We start from the raw sequence: 21,507 nt of genomic DNA, 5'->3' as shown, positions 1-21,507 counted from the left end.
AAGGGAAAGATGAAAAGGTCTAAGTGATAAACTTACCTATTGTTGACCCCAGGGTGGGCTTTGTAATTGTACATTTCAAATATGTATGCATGCATTTAACCTTTTTTGTCTCCAGGCAAAATATCCCAGGGCAAATATTCCATGCATTGACCTATTAGTGTATCTTAGCAGTGCTTAAACTCAGACAATCTGTGCAGCTGAAAGTTTAATTTAGCCTCACATCTGTTTCATTAAGTTTAGTTCATGCATGGCGATACTTCTGTTCACTCTGAACTGAAAATTCTATTTTCTCACAGGTCACAGCACAGTCATTGGTGAGAATGTCATTTGGTCATTCAACTTGCACAGCTACAGTATCCCACAAGGATGCTTCATAGGTCTGCTGTAAGAGAAATCTTCTCTTGGACCTTTACTGCAGAGTATGCTCCATTCTTGAATTGATTCAAAGCATGAAATTACAATGCTTATCAGCCCAGTCATCCCCTTTAACTTCACATATACAGTGCATTCTGCAGGTTCTTTCAGAGCTACTGTGACCTACCTAGGAATCCACTCCAACAAATCTTTAATCTTGTCCTTACCTAACTAGTCCCATGATTCTTATTCAGTAATATTTTTGGAGGGGTTTGAAATTTGGGGGCCATCAAGCAGTTCATTCTCAGTATGAAAATGTGTAGCAATACGTGCATATTAATACTACTGAAAAGCATTTTCACAGCAATCACTCAATACGGAGGATTTAAGAATCTGCTTCCTTCTCACCTCCTGAAGAGAATTATATTTAATAAAAGCTAAGTTACATGCCACAATATAATTCTTTCTGTACAGTAACTCTGTCTAAATTATACATGTTCACAGAACAATTACAAATGACAAGTTTTACATTTTCTACTTGTGTACTTATGCTGCACTTCAAGTTTTTCTATCTCAAAGCCACTCAGAATTTTCTGGGAGGGGAAGGTGGTGGTACCACAGGGCAGTACTGTGTTGTTACCATCTAAGACACCTTTGTAGCCTGGATTTGTTTGCTGCCTGTCTATGTACAGGCTATTGCACCATTTTCTGGAGTTGCGGCTCAGGGCACAGTCTGAAAGCACCAGTAAATTTAGAAGAACAGTGAAGCAAGAGCAGGGTATTAAATAGGAACGTTTCTGCTTTATTGAGTCTCCTTTATGCTAAAATTGTAACAGTTGTCTAGACTCATCATAATTTTCCATCTATCTTTTAAATTTTTAAAAATAATTTTAGCGCTCCTGAAAAACAAAAGTGGCTCATGGTGTCTTGAAGAAGAAGATAGGTTAGTAGGGCCTATTGCAAAGGCACCCTCACAAATTTCTGCTTCGCTCATAATCCTGCTAACCTTGTAGAGCCAAACCCAGAGATGGTAGAGGCCACTGTATCCATTACTAATGATATATTCCATATCCTTTTCCCAAAAATACTCACTCCTCGGGACCGCTGAACTAATGGAATCCTTGTCAAAATTATGGTCCTTCCTAAGAAAGTAACTTTTCCGTCCATTTAGCCAGTTCTATTCATTTCAATACTGTTTTATCATACATCACTTTTACTTGATTTCAGATAGACAACAATTAACACAGTTGTGAAGAAAATTAATCTGTCAGATTAATGTTTTCCAGGTTATCTAAAAACACTATTACCCTTTATCTGTTTACTTCCAAAAGCTGCAATAAAACATTCATCTAGCAGCTAATAATTTTTTCTTCACAGACTAATAGCATCCCATATACTTTACATTTCTCACTTCTTTGCCTTGTGATATTGGATAATTTCTTTTTTAAAAACATTTAATACACACACACTTAGCCTTTGCTGCCCCTTAACTTTAGCCTCGCAGTTGAAGTTCTATTTTCAATGCTGTATAACATCATCAAAGATATATGTCCTTCTTAATATGCTGTAGATAACTCTGTGAAAGTAAATTCCAAATATACATGCTTTCTCTTTTGAAATAACCTTATAGTTTTAAAGATTGTGATAAACATTGTCTTTCTAAATAAAGAAGACATTTGGTTTGATGAAATATTTCACCTTAGCTTTCTAAAAAACCCCAAAGTGCAAATTTTCTAAAAACTGAAACAGCATATACTCACTGCAGATACCAGTCAGTTTTGAGAGTAATGATATTTATAGCATTTGGGGTTTTTTAAATTTTTTTTACAGACATGTTAGTTGCTGGTATTGTAGACTGACATGTTTACTCAGGTTTGTACATAAATCATCTATCCAAAACAAAGGCTGAAGAGCCAAGAAGCTGTTCCTGTCACAACAGTTCACTTGACCAAAATAGTTTTGTGTAGATTTGTTAGTACATGATATCTTCTGCTGTAACATTTACTTCTTCTGTTTTAGTCTTAATTTTAGGGAAATGAATCCCACTAATGGCTATGAGCAGCAAATTCACTGCATGTGCTGTGGCACTTGCCACACAAATCCAAAAACAGTTTTCAAAGCGTTCTTCTAAGATAACGAACCGAAAGACATTTTCCCGAAAATTGGCAATTCTTTCTGTGAGGTGATGAAGTTTCACAGCAGCCATGAAGCTGGTGACTCCAAGTGCTACAAATCCACCTGCAACAAAATGAAATAAGTATTCACCATGATCAAATCAAAACAAGACAGATATTTTGATCATGCTTCAAAAGACTTACTGAATACATCACTGAGCACTATACAGAGTAGGGACAGACAAAAGCATGGCTTAAACACCTTCAAAATGCTTAGGCTTTATTTTGTGGGCAAACATACTTTTATCCATGACATAAAGCCGCAAGGCTGGCATTCATAGCTCCTGTTAAATGTTAACTACACACAATAAACCAAGATACCACCTGGAAGTTCTGTTTTGATAGGTGTGAATTCACTGCCAACTTCACTGAATTCACAAGTATTTAAATCAAAGAGGTATTTAGTAAGGCAAAAGAAGGAACTTGTATCATTTTCTATGAATGTGACTACAGAAAAACACTGGAAAATTACTTTACCTGCAAGGAAGTTCCAAAGGCATGCTCCTGCTGGACCGTTAATAGCCCGGTAAGGAACTTTTATTGCGTTAAGAATGCCGAATCCAAAACTGACCAGAGAAAAAAAAATGGCCACACAGAGGAACATTATGATCATCACATGCAGGCCTGTATTCAACTTTTTCACCATGTGTGGGAAAACTGTCAAGAAAAAATAAATCGTCTATTCAGTGTATTGGTTTTCTTGATGATGGCAAATATACTGTGCTGGTGCTTCAAATTGAACTTATATTTAAGGAAGACTGGTTTTTTTATGGAGATGTGGAATTCAGCTAGTTACACATATATCAGTTCCTGATGCTTTATTTTTCAGTGCATCAAACCAGGGATATTCTACTACAGGAATAATCCTTTAAGCAGGATCTGTGAATAAGGATTCAGGCTGAAGTCCTGTTTATTTATCTAGCATGTCTTTATCTCTGGTGCTGTATTGTCTGTTGCATACTTTCCTGTCTTTTTCACCTCTGTTCTCGGTACCAAACTCCTGATTTTGAGCTTCTCATTCCTGTCTCATGCTTTTAATCTCATCCATTTGAAGTCCGATAGTCTCCGTTTCCTTGTTCCCTTGCTGCCTAAAATAGTATCACCTTTTTCTGTGTTTATTTTCTCATGTTCTTCTTCTTCTTTTTCTAATCCTCTCTATACTGCTAGCTCCAGTGAGATCTGCCCTGATTTCATATGTCCTAATCCCACAGGTTTGCCCTTTAAGATTCCCTTCTTGGTTTCTCATCTAGTGTTTATGGCCCTTTTGTGCTTTTCTGGGCATCTGGCAGTGTTTTAGCCACAGATGTAGGAAGCTTGTAAAGTATTGCAGTCAGGTGGGCTTTAGGTGAAGTGCTCCCATGGTTTGCTATAGGCACAAGCTCTCCCTCAGCGCCTGACACTCACTTGTCTCTTGAGAACAGTAATTTTCTTGATTCTGTCTTCACAGACACAGTTCCTTTGTTGGAGGGCCAGATTGGCCAGCAGCAGGAAATGTACACCTGAGTGTTTAGTTTAACCTGGAGCCCTCTAGTAAAAGAATCAGAAGAAATGTGAGTAGGGAATTGTAGGTGATGCTGACTGACAGGAAAGAGAGAAGCTGATTGAGAGGAACCCTAAAACACAAGGTGATCAAGAGCAGATCTTCAGCTAGCATAGCACTGCACACTCATACATTTTCTGAAAAACTCGCTGCCTAATTACTAAAAAGTTACTACAAAGAAGGTATAGTATGTTATAAACAAATAAACCTACCTACCTGTGCTGCACAACTGACAAAAACCCCCAAAGTTTAAACAAGCCACCTAAAAAGTAGGCAGCAATAGTTGGTAGATGTCGCCATGAAATTCAGGCATATAATTCGATCATGACAGGACAGAATTATAGTAGATCCTGTAGAAAAAAATCATACTGTACAAATCCCATACAAAATTGATGTGATTCAACATATCTACCCTTTCAGTAGCTCATTCTGGGGTTGTAGTTGGGCCTGGTGCACAGAAGAGCTGCAGAAGACTCTGACAACAAGAAATGAGGGGAGTAAAGAGGATCAGAAGTATATATGAGAAATGGGAATCCAAAAACTAGGTTGTTTTCTGACTGGAAGATAATTGGCAGTGTAACAACAAAGCACATGAGCCTCCTTATAAACCATCAGAGATTTTAGGGTAGTTGTTTGGTCTCTTTTCTGAGTCTTGCAGCCAAATCCCAATGGCCTGCCCAGTGAGTCTGGCTTAGTACACAGAAATAAGAATCCATGAGAAGGATATTGCCATGGAGACTCCAGACACAATCCAGCAGTGTTTGCTATGCACAGGCCAAATGCGTGGCTTCCCCAGCTTGTTGTCAGAGCTTGACACAATTGTCAAAACAGAAGCATCTTATGCCAGCTTAGGTGCCTTAGGACCAGCATAACAAGCCTGTGGTCTAATGTACACGCTGCACTTGGATGGGACACTTCCAGAAGCTGCAGCTGGAGGCCAGATGATACATCTCGAGGAGTACAAAAGAGCAGTAGACACCTGTTATGGTAATGGAGTCACTGTACCAGCTAAGAGAGTGTGCCAGCCATAATTCTACTCTAGTGAATGTTAACAGCGTGAAAGAGGATGTACCAATAACAGTAAATTATTGCAATTTGAAATTCTGAAGTACCAGAGGTACTGCAATACTGCACCATGTGTTAGCTTTGTATTGATCTATGGTGCAAGTGAAGTCCATTTATATTATCACATTCCCCATAAAAAGTTTCACAGTTCTTGCACCCCAGCAAGTTCAGAATGCTTGGAGATTAAGGGGGACATTCAAACCAAAAAAAAGACAAATCAAACCCAGAACCCCCAGTTCTGCTCACTGTGCAAAAGTATCAGCTTTGTGTATTATTGTTTGAAACCAGTATTGGGAAAATCTCAAACTCAGTGGAGTTATTAAAATATTTAAAAGGGAAAATCTCTGGAACACTTGTTGACCAGAATGCATATTTGTGCCTACAGCACTTCATGTTTTACAGTTCTAACAGAGAATTATTACTAGCTTCAGTGAGAGCTCTGTTTGTCTAAGGAGTGCTGGCTCCCGTCCTCTAATTGCATATCGATGTACTCCAGAGTACCTGTGGAACATTATGCCTTCCTCTCAGGTTGCACAGTAAAAATCAGAAAGTTCATTAAATAGTCCACAAAGTCGTAGAGTTTTCTCATTCTCTCTGCCAGGATGGGGTGAAAGAACTGGGGGCTGGATGAGCATGACCACTATGTCCATGTCACAAAGCTGCAGTTGCAGTCAGAGCTTGAGCAATAATTTGGTTACCAGTCCAAATTCATCCAGTTTAACAGCTGGTCATGCTAATCTAAGTTGAGGTTGCTCTGGTTCTTTTCTACATTCCCTCTGAAGTCCCACAGTCACACCTGCCTTCAAATTTTTATAGAAGTGCTTGTGCAGTTGTGTAGTCAGACGTGATCCTATGGGAAAACAAGTATTTATTTTTGTAGGCTAAATTTTTGCCAGTTTAACTTCTGAAATACCTCATCTCAACTACCAGAGCCATTGCAAAGGATGGGACAGGACAGCATTGCAGTGGGCTAGGGAGAGGGTGAGACTGCAACAGATTCAACTTGTATTGGTTTAAGTTTCAGTAAATCTGTACACTGAAATAAAAATCTTCAATGCAAATTACCATTTTCACGACGGAACAGGATGAGTAGAATTTGGAAATCATCCACTGTACAGCTCAGTGCTTTCAAGACCTCAAGAAAATCTTTTATGCTAAAAGGAGTAAGTTTAGAAGAGTTTTTACATTTGTTAAAAGTTCAGCAATTTTTTGTCTCCCAACTTAACAGAAAAGAAGGTATGAATTTCTTGAACATGTTAATAAAGTTAGCGATATGTGCTATGGTAAACATTTGCATTAGGACAGCCAGAGAAACACAGAAATGTGTCCAGCTAAATAAATCTCTGCTTCTTAAAGGGAAAAAACCTCAGAAGAGTTCAAAAGAGAAGGCAAGGACAGAGGCAGAGGGGTGGCAGAGCAAAACTTGGAAAAAGTCAGTCAAGGGGAAAGTATGATTTACAGGGTCATCTCCAAATGACTTTCACCCTCTTCACAAGGCTAAAAGGAAACTCTCCATCTAGCCCTAGGGATTTTTTCCCCCAGCTTTATTCCAGGATTACAGAATATAACTGTAGCAAAAAACATTAATGAAATGATAGAAATTTTATATTCACACTCCAAACATCAAACCATAAAGACTATATATTTATTTAATAATACAAATTTGCATTCTACAAGTTCTGTAAACAAAAAGAATACAATGTCAAATTTGAACTAGATATTAGACTAAATATTCAACCAAAATTGTACTTACTTGTGAATTTGGAACGCCGCCCGCCCAAGCCACATTGGCGTACTTTGCCGCCCCGAAAGAGTCCGTAGTAAATTTCTCCAATGAACTTGACCATCTCTGGATCTGTGGCATTGACCAAATCAGCCCCTGTTTTGCAAAGGATCTTTCCAGTCATCCACTTTGGGATCCCCATTGCAACAACAATCAAGATAAAAGACACAAAACTTATTAGGGAAGCCAAGGCAAATAATGTCTTTTTAAAGCAGCCAGGCATCCTAGTGCTTTCAAGGGATCATCTCCAAGCCCTCTCTGCGGCAGTCAGACGTATTTTCCATTTTTCATCATGCTCCAAAATCCACAGCTGAATACCAGGCATTTCAAGATACTCCTCTTTGTATTTTGGAGGTCCAGCAATTAATCTGTATGGTTAAAAATCAAGGCAAAAAATACATTTGGCTGCATCCTGAAATGGTTGCGAGTAAGGGCTTCATTACATTGTAGTGCGGTGGTGCTTCTTTGTAGCAAGTAATCCTATCTCTATGGCCTGTCTAATATTTCCTCAGGGGTTTAATTGTCCTGCTCAAATGACATCAAGTTTCTTACTGCAACCTCATGGGAAGAAAATTTGGAGAAGAATCCAGTTTATTGGATTATTTTTAAAAGTGGGTGAATATCTGTGTGCAAGAGACAAAGCATCAAAACAGCATAATTTGGCTGAAGGATTCTGCTGTTGCCTGAGCCGTGCTGAGCTTCCCGGCGCCTGCTCCCACCCAGCCTCTAAATGTCACTGCAGGCAGAGCCATCTGAGGGACAGAAGGGATGGGTCTGGAATCCTCTGAATTCCAGCGGGGCGCACGAAGCCCCTGGCAGCCGGGGTGGCCTGGCCGGCCGCGCCGTAGATCGGGGCACTCATGAGGAGTAACTCAAGCGACAGGTGCGATCCATGAGCGCTAAAGAAAACCGGCCGTAATTGTCCGCGCTTCTACGGTTACTGCTACCCGAGCCCTGGCAGGACCTTCAGAACCACTAACTAATTAATTAATTAACTAACTAACTAACCGCAGCAGGAGCCCTGGGGATTAGCAACAAGGCCCCTGCCCTTGCGGGGCTGAAGCATTGGGATTTCTCCTCCCTCGCCTCGCTCCGCTCCGCTCCGCACGGCCCGGGCGGGCAGCGCAGCGCCGCCCCACCCCTCGCACCACCCACAGCGGGCGCTGCCGCCCCTCGCCCGCCCCGGGCCGGCCCATCCGCGCCGGGAGAGCAGCGCCGGAGCGGCGGGCATGGCGGCACGCAGGGTGCTGGTGTACGGCGGCAGAGGGGCGCTGGGCTCCCACTGCGTGCGGTACTTCAAGTCCAAGAACTGGGTAAGCTCCGGGCCGGGAGGTGGCGAGGCGGGGAGCCCCGCAGGGGAGCGGCCGTGCCCCGCCGGGCCGGGCCGGGCCGGGCGCGCCGGGGCGCGGGCCGCTAACGCGCCGTTCCTCTCGCCTCGGCAGTGGGTGGCCAGCATCGACCTGGCGGAGAACGCGGACGCCAGCGCCAACGTGGTGGTGAGAGCGACCGACTCCTTCCCCGAGCAGGCCGAGCAGGTGGGTCGACGGCGTGCGCGGGGCGGCCAGTGCCCGGTGAGGCGGTGGAGCGGTGTACCAGCCGGCCTCCCCCGGGTGTGCGCATCCCTTCGGCCGGGCGCTGCACGCAGCCTCCCCGCGGGCGTGCGCATCCCTTCGGCCGGGCGCTGCACGCAGCCTCCCCCGGGTGTGCGCACCCCTTCGGCCGGGCGCTGCACGCAGCCTCCCCGCGGGCGTGCGCATCCCTTCGGCCGGGCGGTGCTCGCAGCCTCCCCGCGGGTGTGCGCATCCCTTCGGCCGGGCGATGCTCGCAGCCTCCCCGCGGGTTTGTGCCTCTCTGTCGCTGCCGCCCGCGGTGGCAAGGCAACGGCTGGGATGGGTTCGGCTCCACGCAGGGAGCAGCAGCGCGGGCGGTCGCGGCCGTACCGCGAACCTCAAGGTCCTTCAGCTTCTGGTCGTCCCATCTTTTTAATTTTTTGTAATTCCTTTTAACTGAATGCGCAGAAAGAGCTTGATCCGGGATATTGGAGGCTTAGCATATAAGGCAGTTTTGCTTTGTTTTTGTCTTGGCTTTTAAAAGTCACAGACTGAACCAGGTGAGTTGTAATGAAGATGGGCAAGGACACCTTAAAATGCAACACTTTTTTCAAATACCCTAACTTAAAAATGTGTTGTGTGTAAGTAGATGGTATGCTGAAAGCATATGAACCTAAGCCCCAATGGATCCCTAGGGGAATGCACTGGATTCCACAAATGGGAATGTGTGAGAAGCTAAGCCAGCCTAAAAAAATACTTTGCTTTATTCTCTACAGATAGCATTTATTTTTTACATTTTAAGTTTCAAGCCAATTTCTGTTACTGATATACTGAATATCTAGCCAATATGGGTTTTTATATATACACAATTCCTAAAGCTTTGGAAGAGTAACATAGAATGTTCACAATACAATTTTCAGTACAGTTTTGCAAAAGTTATTGGTTCTTATTCACTTCTTGAGAGATAGATTGTTTGCTATTTCTTTTGACAGACAAAATTTGTAGCCAGCAAATTCATTACCAGCTGTGAGGTCTTATATTTGAAAGATAATAAATTATAGATATCTTAAAGTATACAAGCTCAAATTTAGTGGCCAGACTGAAACTGATAGTAGTGGTCTAGGCAGAAGCAATAAGGTGGCTAATCTTTAGTTGTTTTTCTTGCACTGTCATTAAAAGTGACACTAGTAGTCCTGGTCAGACCTGGAGTTTCATTTCCCACACCAGACAACACCATACTCTGAAAAGAACCTGTCAAAAGCAAGTCAGTAATAATTTTTGTTAGCAATAGAGGTAAGGGTCAGGTGTTTCAGCCCTGATGATCACTTGTTTCCAGTGACATCACACACTCTATGGCTTTCATTTGTCTGACTTTCATCTGTAGTTATTTTTCAACACAGTAGTTTTGAGTTCATGAATCATAAATATTAATTTCCTATAACTGTTTAAATTGCTGTGTCCTGTGTTACTCAAATACATAAGTAGGAAAAAGTAGCTTTAAGGCATTAATGGTGTTTACCTCTTTACCTTATCAGCTGAGTATTTTCAGTATGTTCTTGTTTTATGTGTTGAAGGTGACAGCAGAAGTTGGAAAACTTCTTGGTGAAGAAAAGGTGGATGCGATCCTGTGTGTAGCAGGAGGATGGGCTGGAGGCAGCGCCAAAGCCAAGTGTAAGCCTTTGGTACAGACATGCTGGTGAAAACATGAAGGAGTCCTTAAAAATCTTTTTTCATGAGTCCATAAGAGGATAAAAGCATAGAAGTACTAGATAGCTTAGTCACGGTGCTTCTTAGTGCTTCTCTGAATTTTTGCTTTCTGTTAAATTTGCACAGTGCTTCATTTCTTCATTAACATTTGTTGATGCACTATTTCTTATCAGAAAGTGTTGATGTGTTTTCTGAAGGAGCTCAGCATTGTTATGTATGAGCTGATTTTTGCTGAGATTATCTGTGTTAGGCAAGTTATGAAAGACACATTGATGTTGTTTCCTAAGTCATTGCTTTATACATAAAACCTCAGTTGCTCCTGCAGCTCTCTGAGCTGTTACTGTGCAATATGGTATTGGAAGGCACTGCCTAATCCTGCTACAGAAAAAACACTTCAGATTGAAAAAAGGCTTTTAAACTTGTAATATTCATAATGAAATTTGTACTCTGACCACTACTGTAGAGATACAAGAAGAAAAATAGCCTTGTTTTCTGTCTGGAGTAAATCTGGTGAAATGTGTCCCTTTCTTCCCCCTTCTGGTGTGGATGTTACAGGCTCAAAGAGAAAGGAGATACAAAAGACATAATGAATATTTTACAGTGTAGAGGTAGAAAATGTTAGAAAGCATGTTTTCATAGTGCTATTGCACTCAGTGTAACAGTGAGGACATTTGAATTAGTCATCTTCCTTTGGCTAATTTCACTAATTCTCCTCCTAATCAGCTTTATACAAAAACTGTGATCTGATGTGGAAGCAGAGTGTTTGGACATCGACTATTTCCAGCCACCTTGCCACAAAACATCTGAAAGAAGGTGGCATCTTGACTCTGACAGGAGCTCAAGCTGCTTTATCTGGAACCCCAGGTAAAATGCTATGCATGACAGCTGCAGGGACACCAGCGTTTAGAGACCGTTGTTTATCTGAGCATTCTTGTTTGTGAGGCAATAGCTTCACACCCCAGTTTCGTGTCATCTAGCACAAATGGGATCCTACTGCTGAAATGTGTAAGGAAAATGTAATTTTACAGGTAGCAATACTGAATCTCTCAGAGCTGTGATGCAAGCATGTAGAATCAGTATTTAAATAGTATTTGACATGCATTGGTGAAATGTACTTGGCTAGTATATGATACAGTTTGGAAGATAATGAAGATTGTCTAAGCATTGTACTTGTATTGCTGTGTACCTCTACAAAGTTTAATTTCCTATTTTTGCTCTGAAAGACAGAGTCCTTATAGATCAGTCTTTCTGTTGGTGATGACTCAGCTGATTCTGATAACCATGCTTGTCCTGTTCATGTTCTGATTCCAGTCTGTCTTTGCTTCAAACATAGATAAGCTTGTTGACTGTTGGCTTTGTCCTCAGCTAGCTATTTAATAGGACCTTTATTGCATTTTTAATCTTGCCCCTCAACCATGTTGGTCTGCATGGAGGAAGAAATCTGGGAGCAATTTAAAATTGAAAAAAAAAGGCACTGACACACAAGCCCGCAGACATCAAAAGGAAAGTTTGAGACAAATACTCCTATTTCCCAAGCTTTTATTAGTGCCATTTCAACAATATTTTTAAGACAGAGATACTAAGATTTTAAAACATACACTATTTATGAGTATTCCTGAAAGCTTTGCCTAAAGCTGTTCAGGCAAAAGTATTCTGTATATTTTTAGTTAATCATTAATCTTTTGTTTTTATAGTGGCATCTGTTATAGTCAAAGATAAAAGGTTTACTTTTGAGAATAAGCAGACAAATAATTTACAATGAACTGCTGACTGACTACACACAAATGAAAAAAAAAAAAGATTTCTGGCAAATTTTCATGGTTTTTGTTTGGGTGGTCTTGGGAGGTAGGGACCACAGCACAGGAATCAAAGTGATGAGTCTTCCTGTTTTAAACTAGCCGGTTTCAGCTGGTCTGGATTTTTCTACAAGTCACAGCAGTGCTTTGGGCAAACACATGCAACTTATTAACATCAGGAAGAATTGGGAAAGAGTTGTTACTCAACTTTTGCAAATATGCCTTATTAGCCTTGTTATGACCGGCTGTTCTGGAAGAAAGAGTCTTCTTGTTTGCTGTTTATAAGATTTTTATTTTCTTATGAGAAAATCTTGCCTCACATAATGCAAACTGAAGAACACTGAAAATTACATGAACAGTGACAGAAGCGAGTGTGATGCGAGTGTGATATTTGAGAAATGAATCAGGCATGAAAATGTTTCTAAGAAGAATTGAAATGTTTGGTTTAGGCAAGATGAGAGAGGAATAAGATACACATGTGAATATTTTTTATCATGACAATAAGTTAGCTAGTGCTGTCCGTGATTCCTCCTAATAAAAATGGATGTTATATAATACATTTAATTACATTGTAGAAGTACTATGTTCAAAATACTTCTTTAGCAACATTGGAAAGGGGCTGAATAGCTATATAGATGGGTAGGAAGGAAGACATTCAGTTGTAGTAGACCTGTTTTCTTAGGTACTTTATCTGTGTCTGGACTTCTTGACAGAAACATGCCTTGAGACATCTGAGACCTCTAGCCCTCTGATTGTCCAGATCTTGTTCCTGAGCAGTGTGCCTTATGCTGTGGTACATGCTGCTCTCACACTGCTAAATGCTGACTTGCCTAAAGCAGCAGTTTTTAGGAAGAAGCTTGCTTTCCCTGAACGTTATTTATTAATTTTCTACCATGAGAATTGGGTTTTTTGTAGCTTTCTCCACAGGGCCTGTCAGACCAGGGATGCTGACCACGTGAATTGCTGATTTGAGAGAGAAGTGAACTGTATCTGTTTGGGTCCAAACTCACAAATACCTTAGTTATATGATGAAAATTAGTAGAAGAGTGCCTTATTAAAGTCTGTGAGCGTGTTACTCTGTTAAATTTGTAAACTTAGCCCTGTAGGTCACATTCTTCAGGGTGAATTTGGATATGTTGACTAAACATGCTTGACTTGGTAAGCTGCTTATTTCTGTAGTGCTAGGTTAACTGAGTTCTGTGATAGTTTCTGGATGTCTACCTTTTTATTAATATTATCATTTTTTCTTCTAATATGTATGCTTTAGTATGTTTAAAAAGTCTGATTCTTTTCTGGCTGTGGTAAGTGGTCTTAATATTCATCAAACAGTCTTTAGTTTCTGTCGTGTTACTGCTGATGCTGAGGGCTGTTCTGAGTGTGCTCTGATTTGCCTGTTTTTAATTTTTAGGGATGATTGCCTACGGCATGGCCAAGGGAGCAGTGCATCAGCTTTGTCAGAGTCTGGCTGGTGCCAGCAGTGGGCTGCCATCTGGTTCTGCTGCAGTTGCCATTTTACCGTGAGTGGTTGCTTAGTTGTCTCTGCCCGTGTTGTTTAATTTAATTACTGCTGCAACCTAGAGCCACACAGATATGTTTGCAGTGTCCCATTCACAGCACACAAACAGCCTCTCAGACCGACTCACAGGGAAAAGATGCTTCCTGACTGGATTAACAAACAGTTACACAAGTCACCCTAAAAATGATTATGTTCTTTTCTTTGCCTTTGCAAAACAGTAGTGGATGTTCGGATTAAAATTTGATTTACTTTTAACTAGTTTAACTGTAGACATGCATTAACATGTGATTTCTCTATTTCAGGGTAGACAGAACTGTAAAAATGAGATGAACTGTTCAGCAAAGTTTTAGACTTTAGCTTTGTGATAATAGTAAGCAAAGGATTACTTGACAGGTTTTCACTTGTTTAAAGATGCTTCTTCATAAGGTGCTGCATGCCTATGCTTGACTGATAAAATTAGGTTACTTTGAGGACCTGTAAACCAAAAAAAAAAAAATTAGCTTGTATTTATCTGCTTTCATTTTTTGTCAGGAAAGCCAGTAAAAAGTAGATGGCCTGGCTGGTAGGTCTTAACTATGCGTAATTTTATCAATTCTGTTGCAAAAATTGAAAGTATTTTTCTTGCCAGGTCCATATCTAGTTTAGGACCCAAAATGTAAGACTAAAGAGTTCTGTAGAGAGATTTGGTACTCTACCTGAATTCTCTACTTTTGGTTTCCTCACACACACTCTTAAGATACTTCTTGAGGTCAGACAGGGATGGCATTAAATGTGTTTGGATAACTGACACCACCTTCTAGAGGATTTTATAGGCAGGCACACGCCAAGATCACTGGATTTTTGTGCATGCTGCTGTTGTGTAGTTCTCATGCAAAACTCTGTTCTTAACTGAATGTTTGAGAGAGTAAATACACCTTGGGTTGTCAACAGCATTTCAGTGAGGGAGTTCTGGAAAGTTAACCCTTTCATGTCATTGTATGTAGTGTAAATATGTATTGTCAAAGTCAAAACTTCCTATATTTATGCACTTGGTCTCTTGAAAGCATGGATATGGTGCAGGGGTGCTGGGCAGTACATGTGAACAGGCTTATTGCTGCCATTCCCCATCCGCATGAGAGAGGTGGGAACGGAGCTGCAAGCTGACTGATGGCTCCAGTGGGCAGTTCCTCAGCTAGCCAGGAAGCTGGGGGGTTCTTAGTTGGAGCCTTGGATATACATTGAAACTAATGACCATATACTGTTAAGGGGAGGATGCAAGGGAAATCCCTATCATGTGGTGTAAAAGTCAAGGACATATCACAGCAGTGAATGGAAGCAGGTGGTGCTCATGATATATAAATAAAGGGCTTACTTACCTTTTTTAATCACAGGGTTACCTTAGATACACCAGCGAACAGGAAATCAATGCCTGATGCAGATTTCAGCTCCTGGACACCCTTAGAATTCATTGCAGAGTGAGTATCTGTGGGATAACTAAACAGTTGCTCTATGTCCCTTGCTGCTGCATCTCAGTACCTGTTCTTTTAAATAGCTGTCTTGGATTTGGGTGGATTTTTTTCCTCCATCTTATTGGGTATCTTTTGAAATCACTTTGGGTTTAATTGCACAGGCTTCCTAACTGGAGAAAATTAGCCTAATTCCATCAACTTCAGCTTCTCTACATGAGTTATTGCAGCAAGGAAGATAGCCTTAAGCAGCTGGAAGTTGGAGAATTTCCTAAAGCCTGTAGACAAATTAAATTGCAGACAGCAGGTGCAGGAGACACCTGGCCTAAAGATAAACTGCAAATAAGCATGTCAACTTGGGTGGGATTCTTTTTCTTCTAAACACATTTTACTGCCCAGTTTATGGCACATTAGTTCAGTTCACTCAACTGGCAGCATTTCTGCTCTTGTTCAGAAGAATTTAGTACAGATTTTTTTCACTATCCACAAAAACTTGTCCTGAATGGTGCTGCAAAATGCTGGAACGTCAACTGTAGCTTATGTAATGGCAGGCTGAGATTATCTGCCTTACTGTTCTCATTCCTCAGGGTTAGAGAGGGTGCAGCATGAGTATTGCCTTCTGCCATGTGATGGGGAGTAGCAGAGTTTCTGTGGAGGGTGAACTCACATTTTAAAAGTCTTTTAGAACTGACAGTGGAATTGAATTTACCTGTTGTTAATTGTTCAGAGAGTAGTTTAGTTCTGGCATCAGATTTCCTTTTCTGTAAATTATTTTAAGCTGGATGCCAGAGATGGAAATGGTTTTAGTTGCATCTGTTTAGTTGAAGCCTCTGCAGTTGTCTGATGAGGCTCTTTAAAGCAGGCCCCATCAACTGAATTTAGCTGTCCTGAAAACGTTCAGAAAAAGATCCCTAATTTATTGTGCTCCAGGGGCAGCTTAGCTAGATGTTGCAGTGTTGCAAATTCAGTTTTTAAGTTGAACTTTTAAGTAATTTATCCTTACAGGAGAATTCAGTTGATTGGTTTGTTTTGTTTCTAATTCCCTAAAGTTTAACCCCAATGCTCTGAAAACTGAAAATCTCACTGAGCAACATCAGCATCTGTTGGCAACATCTGCATCTTGGGAAGGATACAGGAAGTCCTTTCCCATATGGCACTGGGATTTTGTGCCCTGGGAGCTCTTGTTGGATTGTGGGATGTTCCAACATGACAGTTGCTATGTGTGCACTATTGGAAAGGCTGAAGGACCTGTAAAATACACTTCACTCTCTCTAGTCTGTTTCGAGGAAGGAGATTGTGTTGTGTTTTGATAAGGAGTCTCCTGGTCTGCTACCTTGAGGGTGTCCATCTTGCTCAACACTGTTTTGAAAGTGTTAAGGCTTTCTTTCCTCCCACTGAGACTACTTTCACAGTTAAATATCAAAATGTTATAATGACCAGTTGCAGAGTAATGACTTTAGCAACTATTCTAGCCACAAAACTGTATTTCTTTTGTATGTGTGCTATAAAGGCAACTAAAGTAGCTCCTCCTTCCCCTTTTTTAATTTTTTTTTAAGTGGGGAAAAAACCTAGTGACTCTGACATTTTAAACTTGTGGCCTTTTCTTTTGAGATATTTTGGATTTCTCTGGGCCCTCTGTACAGTTCTGAGGGTCTGAATCCAGTGATCACATCACATAGAAATCACTGTGAGAGAGCAGTAGGAAAAGAAGGAAAAGTAATAGGCTTGTATTTTATTCTCCCTGTCAATATCCCTGATAGTAGTTGTAATTTTTTTGTTCTCCCTCACCCTATTTTATCCTTTTTTTAAAAACAGAACCTTTTATGACTGGATAACAGGAAAGGATCGACCAAGCTCTGGCAGTCTAATCCAGGTGATAACTACAGGTGGGAAGACTGAACTAGTTTCAGCAGCACATCTTTGATGTCAGTCACTTGAAGTGATGAAATTTCAGCCAAGGAGAAAATGTGGAAAATCTGTCCAGCAGTATAATTTAATGGTCTTATGTATCCAGTGTTTGTTGTTATTCCATTAATGGAACCAGATTTCAAATAATATTTGTGCTGTCAGTTGTGAGCGATCAGCATTTGTTTACCAAATAAATACCAACTTGTCTCTAAATGAAAGTTGCAGGCTTTAAAGTCTGTAGATGTCCTAATTCTGAGCATTATATGGCAGTTTACCTGTTTTCTATGAAATGGGAATTGTGCTTAACTATGTCATGTGATTGCATACATAATGGTTGGATTTTCTTTCTCTGTCATTAAGTGTTTCTGGCATCTTACTGTGGATCTTTCAGTTTTCTGTCTTTTTCTGTCTGAGAATATAACCCCACCCCTGCACATTGTGTTGGCTGTAGCCATAGGGAACACCACAGCCATGGATCATGTCCTAGTTGTGTAACACTTTTCTTGTGAACGTTCCACTTGAGTTACTGAAACTGAATAGAGATTACTCACTTGAGAAGGAATTCCTGATTTGCCTTACAGTTCATAAGGTGCTCTCAGGCCTACAGTTGTAGGATAAAAGTCATTCTGTCAAATGATTAATATGTCTTTCTCTTTGTCATGATTGTTCTTGACTTCTTCAAAAAGCAAAGTGCCGTAAAGTAGTAGAAAAAGCATACATGCACTTGAAAATGGAACTTTTTGTGCTAAATAAATATATATTGTTTTATGTACTGGGCTGTCTCCATTACTGTAATCCCAATATCTTGATAACATTTTAATTGGTTTAATTGAACACACAGTTCAGTTGTGGTAAAGGACCTAATTTTTTTACTTAATTCTGATGGTACATAAAATACATTTGTCTGTGCCAAAGATCTACTAGCCATGCATAGAGGCAGGCCTTCAGCTGGGCCAAATGTTTTCTTAAATCCAGCCATGTTACATGGAAATACAGTTCAGACAAAGAGTGTAAGCATTACCTGTTCTGAGCATAGACTTAAATGAAATCAGTTCTGTTGGATTTTTGGGAACATCTTGAAAGCAATTAAATATGCAAAGTTGTGTGTATGTTCTCTCTCTGCACTCTTCTGTTTTTATTAACTTGAGGGTTGTGTTGGGGAAGGACTTACTGCCATGGGTCTGGAAACCTTTCCCCTCTTTCCACTGGAAAAGCTTACGTGTGCCCATGTTAATTTTAACATAGAATGATTACCTGTTTTGCTATGACTGTCTTGTTTTTTGTTTGTTTTTTTTTTTGCTGGATGCAAAGGTAGAGGGGAATTTTTCTGTCTTGTCAACCAGGACTGTCAATTTGTAACTCTGCTTTTAAGTGAAAAGCTTTCAATGATGCTGATGCACCAGCAGTTTGTACAGGCTCAGAGTACAGACAAAAACTGCAAGGGGCTGGATGGGAATGAAACTGTGGGGTGCTACTCAGTTATTCTGGAAAAGGGGGTAGCTATCATACTACAAACTAACATGATGTGAAGGCTTCCCTTTGCCAAGCTAGCTCCAGCAGTGGATAGTGTTAAAGCATAGCTGCGGACGCAAGACTTCTGGATTAACTCTCATTGGCTCGCAGGTATGAGCAGAAAGATACAAAAGTCACATCACTGAAGCAGGAGAGTGACAGTAGAGGTGAGTGTATGGCAATGAGCCAGGTGTCTGACAAATTGCTGCTGAGGTGAGAGATTTAACCTGAGGAGTTTGTTGAAGAGGCCTTTTGTCACTGGTTTCATCCTGCATCTCTCCAAACTTTATTTCCTTCAGCTGGCCCAGAGATCTGGTGGTGCTGCAAGGAGGAGCAGAGATGTGTCTTTGTGGGTGTGTTCCATATGGATGAACTCTCTGCAGTGCCCCCACACTGCTAATGGAGGCTGTAGTCCTATTGTGAAGATTTTCACAGAATTATGGCATGGTTTGGGCTGCAAGGGAGCTGTGAAGATCCTGGATCAACCCCCCCATCAGGCAGGGATGTCTTACTGCTTATTACAGAAATAGGTACATAATTAATTTCCACTCCAGTGTTCGTGAGAGCTTCTGAATTGCTCATATCTTACATTTATATGGCATGATTGCCCACACTGTAGTACAGAAGTTAGAAGCTTACCTTCCTTTAATTTAGGGAATGCAATACTTATTAATTTCTTATATATATTAAGAATCTGAATTCATCATGTTTTTTACTGCAACTGAACAGATGTTGTCACGCTAAAAAATTCATATGCACAGAGCCTGTTTAGTAGGGCATTTTTCTATGCAACCTTCCTTCAAAGATGTGTGCTGCTGTTTACTAGGAAGGAAGTCAAGTAGGGTCTGGTGAAAAATAAAACACAGATCATGCCAGATCAGTCCTGCTTACACTGCAGCGCCCTTGCACTCAGCATTCTGGATTTCAGAGGTGTAATATTGTTTGAAAATAAGTATTTCTAGAGTGGAGCCAATGCACCTTGGAGAAGATGATGCAAGTGCATGGTCCAGCCATACACACAGTTCCAGTCTCCTCAAACAGGGATGGCTCTTGCACATGGCATCTGATACAAAGGTGCAGAGACAAAACATGGCTTTGTCAGAAGGCCAGGACAGCTGGGACAGGCCTGCTCTGTGTGAATGGGGTTTGTTCCTACAGATTTAGAGAAAGTAGATTTTAATAGAGCACAAACCAGAGAGGCTTGTACAGTAGAATATCAGTAGTATGGTTATAAGCCAAAGACCTCAGAACACTGGGCAAGAGCCTGTTTTTGACATTCCAAGTGTTAAGTGGGTGGGAACCTGAGCTGCTGTGTGGACTGTGGCTGCTGTTCTGCAGCCCCTGACAGGTTCCAGGCCCCTTGCTTTGCAGAACCTTTTGTTCATTGCAGGACTGAGTCCATAATGTTTTCAGAGTTCAGTGGGAAGTGAAATTCACATATTTTACCAACAGGTTTAATTTGTTTAGTTATGTTTTAATGAGAAAATTAGTTTTCTATGAATTATCTAGTAAAACTTGCCACAAAATAAACATTTAGAATCATGCCCTTCTTCTAAGGAAAACAGAAAAGTTTTCAAATACAATAATAGCGGAGTCATTCAGCACATCCAGTTCTACTGCTACCCAAAATTGCACTTTGAAATCTATTGTTGAAACATGCTAAACAAGTGTGTTGTTTTGGGTTTTTTTGGGGTTTTTTTTTTGTTTGTTTGTTTTCATAGTGGAATAAAAATTACTACCACGACAAGAAGTAACAATTATTATCTTTCTTATTCCTTGTATTGGCTCACTGGAGGAAAACAGATGGGGACTGTAATAGCATGTGGAGATGCTTCAGACTAACCCTTGCAGTGTTGAATAAGGTGAGAAGTAGGCAGACATTTGAAAGGCATTGCAGAAGTCAGTAGCAAATGTCACTTGAGATTTAGATCTCTGTTATTCTTGCACGTCCTGAAACACCATGTTCTGAAGGATTTGCTCTATAAATAGGGCTGGTCTCAGCAGGGTCTGTGGGGCTCTCGGGGTCTGATCACAGCCTCCCACGGCTGAGCCAGGCTGATCCTCAGGAATGCCAGCAGAGGGCAGAGAGTTCCACCAGATTGGGGAGATTTCTGCTAAAGAATATCTTCTCATCAGTGAGGATTTTAATCATGCCACAGCCTCTGCTGAGAGGCTCATCTCCTTTATTTGCTTTATTGCCCACAGTCTGACCTTTCTGGCCTCTCCTATGCCACGCACATGCAGCCTACACTGTATCCCAGTTTTAGAAACCACTCCATCAGCTTCAAGCAGAACAAACCAAAAAACAGCAACAAACCCCAACAAACAGCACCACCACCAATACACAGACACGCACATGCTCAGAAAAACCCCAACAACAACAAAAAAAGAAGCCAAGGCTGTGAAGGGAGTCCCACATCAGCGTGTACTATTGCTGTTGGCATGTTATCAGCAAGTGGAATGATAATCAATATTCTGCAACACAGCTTTAAGGGATTGGACATGGTATGAATAGAAACGGGTTATTTAACTGCTGCACTGCACATAAGGGTATAAGAATTTCCTAACCCAAGCAAAAAAGGCAGTAACTGTTCAGACTGGACTGGTATTAACAAAGAGTGGAATTTGGAGACATAAAAATTAATTACTATGGAGTTTTGAGTATTGAAGTTTTAACTCCTTTGCCTGTGAAATGAAGGAATGTATAATATTAAAAAAAAACCAAACAAAACTATTTAAGAAGGAACAAAAAGTAGAAAGCCACACAGTGATTTCTATAGTTTAATATTTATTATCCAGTGTCTTTGGTAGATATGAACTACTATACCACTATTAGTAAAACCTTAAGATTGAAGCCCCTGGTTTCTTCTCCTGCTTTGGCTATTTGTCTGGTGGAAGACTGAAAACATCTCTGCACCTGTCCCTCATATCCCAAATATATATGAGACCATTTTACACTGCGTTGAGATCTATTGATGCACCAAAACATATGAATAAAGCACAGTTATCTCAATGGGTACAATAATAAAAGCTCAAAGTGCCTCTTTTGTTCATTGAACTTAATGTAAAATTGTGTCCACAAGCAGCAGTCATATCCCTTTGTTACCACCAGTCATATTTGGTGATTTGCAAAAGAAGTGCTGTGTCAAAGATTGCC

The 21,507-nt window shown here is 40.8% G+C and overlaps 2 protein-coding genes across 2 annotated transcripts; one reads left to right on the top strand and one right to left on the bottom strand.

Annotated features, from left to right (window-relative positions):
- Positions 1-1,150: 1,150 nt before the first annotated feature.
- On the bottom strand, positions 1,151-7,987 carry CLRN2 (clarin 2). The gene is made up of 3 exons (XM_038135883.1): positions 6,887-7,987; positions 3,006-3,185; positions 1,151-2,592 (listed from the first exon to the last, which is right to left on the bottom strand). The coding sequence occupies exons 1-3, from the start codon at positions 7,137-7,139 to the stop codon at positions 2,327-2,329; spliced, it is 699 nt and encodes a 232-aa protein (XP_037991811.1). The 5' UTR covers positions 7,140-7,987; the 3' UTR covers positions 1,151-2,326.
- An 81-nt stretch (positions 7,988-8,068) lies between these two features.
- QDPR (quinoid dihydropteridine reductase) lies at positions 8,069-17,947 on the top strand. Its single transcript, XM_038136413.1, has 7 exons — positions 8,069-8,229; positions 8,359-8,451; positions 10,041-10,137; positions 10,897-11,037; positions 13,378-13,486; positions 14,856-14,939; positions 16,746-17,947. Exons 1-7 carry the CDS (start codon positions 8,146-8,148, stop codon positions 16,852-16,854), a joined length of 717 nt encoding a protein of 238 aa, XP_037992341.1. The 5' UTR covers positions 8,069-8,145; the 3' UTR covers positions 16,855-17,947.
- Positions 17,948-21,507: the final 3,560 nt, after the last annotated feature.

Source organism: Motacilla alba, chromosome 4 (assembly GCF_015832195.1).
Source record: "Motacilla alba alba isolate MOTALB_02 chromosome 4, Motacilla_alba_V1.0_pri, whole genome shotgun sequence".
In the NCBI taxonomy this organism is placed as follows: Eukaryota; Metazoa; Chordata; class Aves; order Passeriformes; family Motacillidae; genus Motacilla; species Motacilla alba.
This window is presented reverse-complemented; position numbering and strand designations above follow the sequence as displayed.

Coding starts and splice junctions, on each gene's coding strand:
- CLRN2 (XM_038135883.1), bottom strand. CDS start 7,139: ATGCCTGGCTGCTTTAAAAAGACATTATTTGCCTTGGCTTCCCTAATA. Junction 3,186..6,886: donor GCGGCGTTCCAAATTCACAA/GTAAGTACAATT, acceptor TTTTCTTGACAG/TTTTCCCACACATGGTGAAA. Junction 2,593..3,005: donor CCTTTGGAACTTCCTTGCAG/GTAAAGTAATTT, acceptor ATTTTGTTGCAG/GTGGATTTGTAGCACTTGGA.
- QDPR (XM_038136413.1), top strand. CDS start 8,146: ATGGCGGCACGCAGGGTGCTGGTGTACGGCGGCAGAGGGGCGCTGGGC. Junction 8,452..10,040: donor TCCCCGAGCAGGCCGAGCAG/GTGGGTCGACGG, acceptor TATGTGTTGAAG/GTGACAGCAGAAGTTGGAAA. Junction 11,038..13,377: donor TGCTTTATCTGGAACCCCAG/GTAAAATGCTAT, acceptor TTTAATTTTTAG/GGATGATTGCCTACGGCATG.